Source organism: Selaginella moellendorffii, unplaced genomic scaffold (assembly GCF_000143415.4).
Source record: "Selaginella moellendorffii unplaced genomic scaffold, v1.0 SELMOscaffold_658, whole genome shotgun sequence".
In the NCBI taxonomy this organism is placed as follows: Eukaryota; Viridiplantae; Streptophyta; class Lycopodiopsida; order Selaginellales; family Selaginellaceae; genus Selaginella; species Selaginella moellendorffii.
This window is the reverse complement of record NW_003314905.1, coordinates 1-3,581: the sequence shown is the minus strand read 5'-3', so window position 1 is coordinate 3,581 and position 3,581 is coordinate 1. Positions and strand designations below refer to the sequence as shown.

General features: G+C 52.1%; 1 protein-coding gene across 1 annotated transcript; it reads left to right on the top strand.

Moving 5' to 3' along the window:
* The first annotated feature begins 905 nt into the window (after window positions 1-905).
* Window positions 906-2,782, top strand: LOC9652971 (3-isopropylmalate dehydratase small subunit 3). The gene is made up of 4 exons (XM_002994722.2): window positions 906-1,722; window positions 1,785-1,812; window positions 1,865-2,316; window positions 2,402-2,782. Exon 1 carries the CDS (start codon window positions 945-947, stop codon window positions 1,713-1,715), a length of 771 nt encoding a protein of 256 aa, XP_002994768.2. The 5' UTR covers window positions 906-944; the 3' UTR covers window positions 1,716-1,722; window positions 1,785-1,812; window positions 1,865-2,316; window positions 2,402-2,782.
* Window positions 2,783-3,581: the final 799 nt, after the last annotated feature.

The window sequence follows — 3,581 nt, the reverse complement described above, 5'->3', positions numbered from 1 at the left end:
GCAAGAGCTTATCGCGTTCATCAAGAAGCCTTTGCAAAATTGGTATGCCAAAAGCTAAGGTTTTTCCTGATCCAGTCTCTGCGGCCCCGATAACGTCCTAGAGCAAGTAGATAAAAAAAATGAACATGAAATATAAAAATACGAAAAGGTAAACCACACCTTTCCCTTGTGCGCAGCTGCTGGAATGCATGCCTTCTGGATGGGAGTTGGAGTGGTAAAGCCAAGAATAGAAAGAGCTCTTAGCAGTGAAGGATGAAGTCTCAACTCGTTCCATTCGGGAAGAACAACATCGACTCTCTCCAAACCTTCACTCCCATTATCTGTAAGAACGAAGATCGTTTTGAGAAAAGAAAAACACCTGCATCTAAAATCTTACCTCCACCATCTAGCTTTGATCTCTTGTTGGCACCGGACGTAGTATTTTCACGCAAACGCTTGTTCTTCCTTTTCTTCCCTCGAGGAGAGTTTAAAGCCTCTTTATCTTGGGCAGTATCACCAGGCTCGGCATTTCCCTTCTTCTTCTTCTTCTTCTTCTCCTTTCTCATCGCAGCATTTCCGTCGGCTAGATCGGTGTCACTAGCGAGCATTTTCTCTTTTCTCTTCTTATTCTTCTTCGCATGTTTCTCCTCGCCTAGATCAGTTTCCAACGCGCGTTTCCTCTTCCCTTTCTTCGCATTCTTCCCACTCAAATCCTCCCCGGCCGGAGGCTCGAGTCCAAACACCAGATCCTCATCAATCTCCTCCAGAGACACAAAACCTGCAAAGGAGAACATCCATGATCGCGTCGCTCGCAAATTGATCCATACCTCCATGGCCGCTGCCCAGGAGCAGCGATGTCGGCTCCTGCGGCGTCACATCCTTCCACGCCTCCCCCGACCCGCTCTTCTTCTTCCTCCCCATTCTAGGGCTCCTCTAGGGCTTCACTAGGGTTTAAGCGCGCACCAATGGCGACTTCCAGCGCTCGCTTGATCGTGCATGGCGCCGCCGCGGCATCCAAGCCAGCTCCATATCCACCAGGTTCGCATCCTCGCGCCTCGATCTCCCTGCCAAGCGCCGCCAATGCCAGCAGCATCTGGGGCAGCAAGAGCATCAAGCCCCAGCGCATAGCTACATTCTCTCCGGCGATCAAGCCCGCGGCGCCCGTGATCGCCATGGCCGGGGACACACCGTCGCGTCAGATCTCGGGCAAATGCTTCGTGGTGCGTGACAATATCGACACCGATCAGATCATTCCGGCCGAGTATCTCACGCTCGTCCCCTCCAAGCCGGACGAGTATGAGAAGCTGGGGAGCTACGCCATGGCCGGGCTTCCGCCACACTATGGACAGTTCATGGAGCCCGGCAAGAGCAAGACCAAGTACTCGATCATCATCGCCGGCTCCAACTTTGGCTGTGGCTCCTCCCGCGAGCACGCCCCGGTTGCTCTGGGAGCGTCCGGGATCCAGGTGGTGGTGGCCGAGTCCTATGCCAGGATCTTCTTCCGGAACTCGGTGGCCACCGGCGAGATGTATCCCGTCGAGTGTGAAGCTCGCATCTGTGACGAGTTCCACAACGGGGACGACGTGACCGTGGACATGGAGCGCGACGTGGTGGTGAATCACTCCACTGGAAAGGAGTACGCGCTCAAGCCGCTGGGCGATGCCGCGCCGGTGATCGAAGCTGGCGGGATCTTTGCGTACGCGAGGCAGACTGGGATGATTCCTTCGGCAGCTTGACACGAAGGTATTCGTGACTGTGTTTTATCCCTGTGTTCTCTTCGGCTCTCACTTTATCATTTGCTCCAGGAGCTTAAAGTAGAAGAGTGTTGACAAGGTACTTGTTTATTTTTTGCTTTTCCTCTCTTAATGCTCGTTTGGATGATCAGATCCTCTGTATTGCATGGAGAGTGAAGGAAAAAGAAAGAGGTTTGCTCAAGTCAAGATGTTTTTTCTATGGTTCTGATTCTGTCGTTGTGACTAATACTGCCGGCTGTGCTGAAGTATGAGATCCACAGATTTTTTGGGTGTGCCCCGTGGAACAAGCCAAGAGTCAAGTAGCAGTGATTCCAACGGTGGTCCCGTCCAACAGTTCTGGGCTGTGCCGTGGGTGATGCAAACGCTACTGCTTCTTGGGGAGCCGAAGAGCTATTGGCAAGGTGTCTTAGTCTCTAATGCCGGACACTAATCGTGGAGGGGATACTGCCAAGTGTTTTGAAATGGCCAGGACAGCCTGGTGGTGCTGCTGTTGCGAGCATGACGGGCCAAATTAGTCGATCGAGGTGGGGGCGAAAAAAAAAAGAGAGAAACTTCACGAGCTCGAGATTAAAATAAGTTCCAGGTGAGTCACTGCTCTCCAAGTCTTTTGGGAAGAATTTGGGTTTATATATTCTTAATTGTATTAACAATGGAGTGGGTCGATTCAGACGCATCGCATCCCTTGAAGCTGACACCCGAGCAACCGCTCCGGAGACGAATGATCTCGATCAACCAAATGGTACTTCATGAGTTCTGCTACTGATCAAATCAGGTGACTAATGGCTCGATCAACGTACAAACGTTTGCTACTGATCAAACCGATGATTAACGCTCGATCAATGGTCAAACCAGCGTCCGACAGAAGAAACATCCAGGAAGATTCAACAGTGAGAAAACGTGCGGTTCATATGCGGGGGCGGTTGGCTCGAGAAAGTGAGAGAATTCTTCGCGTTGTTGTCTTGTTTTATTTTTTCTTTGTTAAGCTTTTTTTCAGTGTCTCAAAACAAATCAAAGAAGGTTGGCTCTTCCCATGGTCATGGGCCAAGTTCTAACAGCGTACCACCCTTGTATAAAAGCGGAAAAACACCCTTCCCTCTCCATTTGTGTGTGTGTGTGTGTTTGTGGTGTGTGTTTGAGTCCTTTGCGGTTTTATTTCCTTCCTTGTTGGTTGACCCCTCCAAGGGGCCAAGCAAGGAAATTCTTCGCGACTTTTACTCTCTCTCACGCCCGCCCTCCTACTCGGACAGAGCGTGTATCGGTTCGATTGGCTTGCGTCGAGGAATTGGAATGCTCGATCCGTCCTTCCGGGGATCTGGGCGTTGAGAATCTGGATTGGCGATGCTGTGCGCCGTGGAGGGATTCGATTGCGATTCGAGAGTTTGGTGTGGCTTTTCTCATTGATAGCTCTTGAGAGGAAGAATCGGGAGATTTGAGGAGGAGATTGATTTGAGGCGATGGAGGCGTTTGGAGGGGGGAGAGGATCCATTTAAAGGAATGGGGACGGCTATGGTGGATCTACCCAAGAAAAGCAGCTCGCTGTTGCTCGTCAACGGGGGAATGGTGCTCGCCAATGGAATCGAGGCCCAGGCGGCGGCGGTGGCGCATCACAACAATCACCACCACCACCATCACGTAAAGTTCGCGGACGAGCAATCCATCAAGCCGGTCGGCGGCGGCGGCGGCGGGAGAGTGGCGGCAGTCAAGCCGCCGCTGGAGCTGCTCAAGCTCAAGAATTCATGCGAGGAAGACGAAGAAGAATCGGAAGAGGAGGAGGAGGAATGGATCCTGGAAGAGCAAGTGGAGGAAGTGGAGGAGTTTGGCCGCGACGAGCGCGACGTGGGCACCTCG

Bases quoted from the DNA above. Each gene is read 5' to 3' on its own strand.
- LOC9652971 (XM_002994722.2), top strand. From the start codon at position 945: ATGGCGACTTCCAGCGCTCGCTTGATCGTGCATGGCGCCGCCGCGGCA.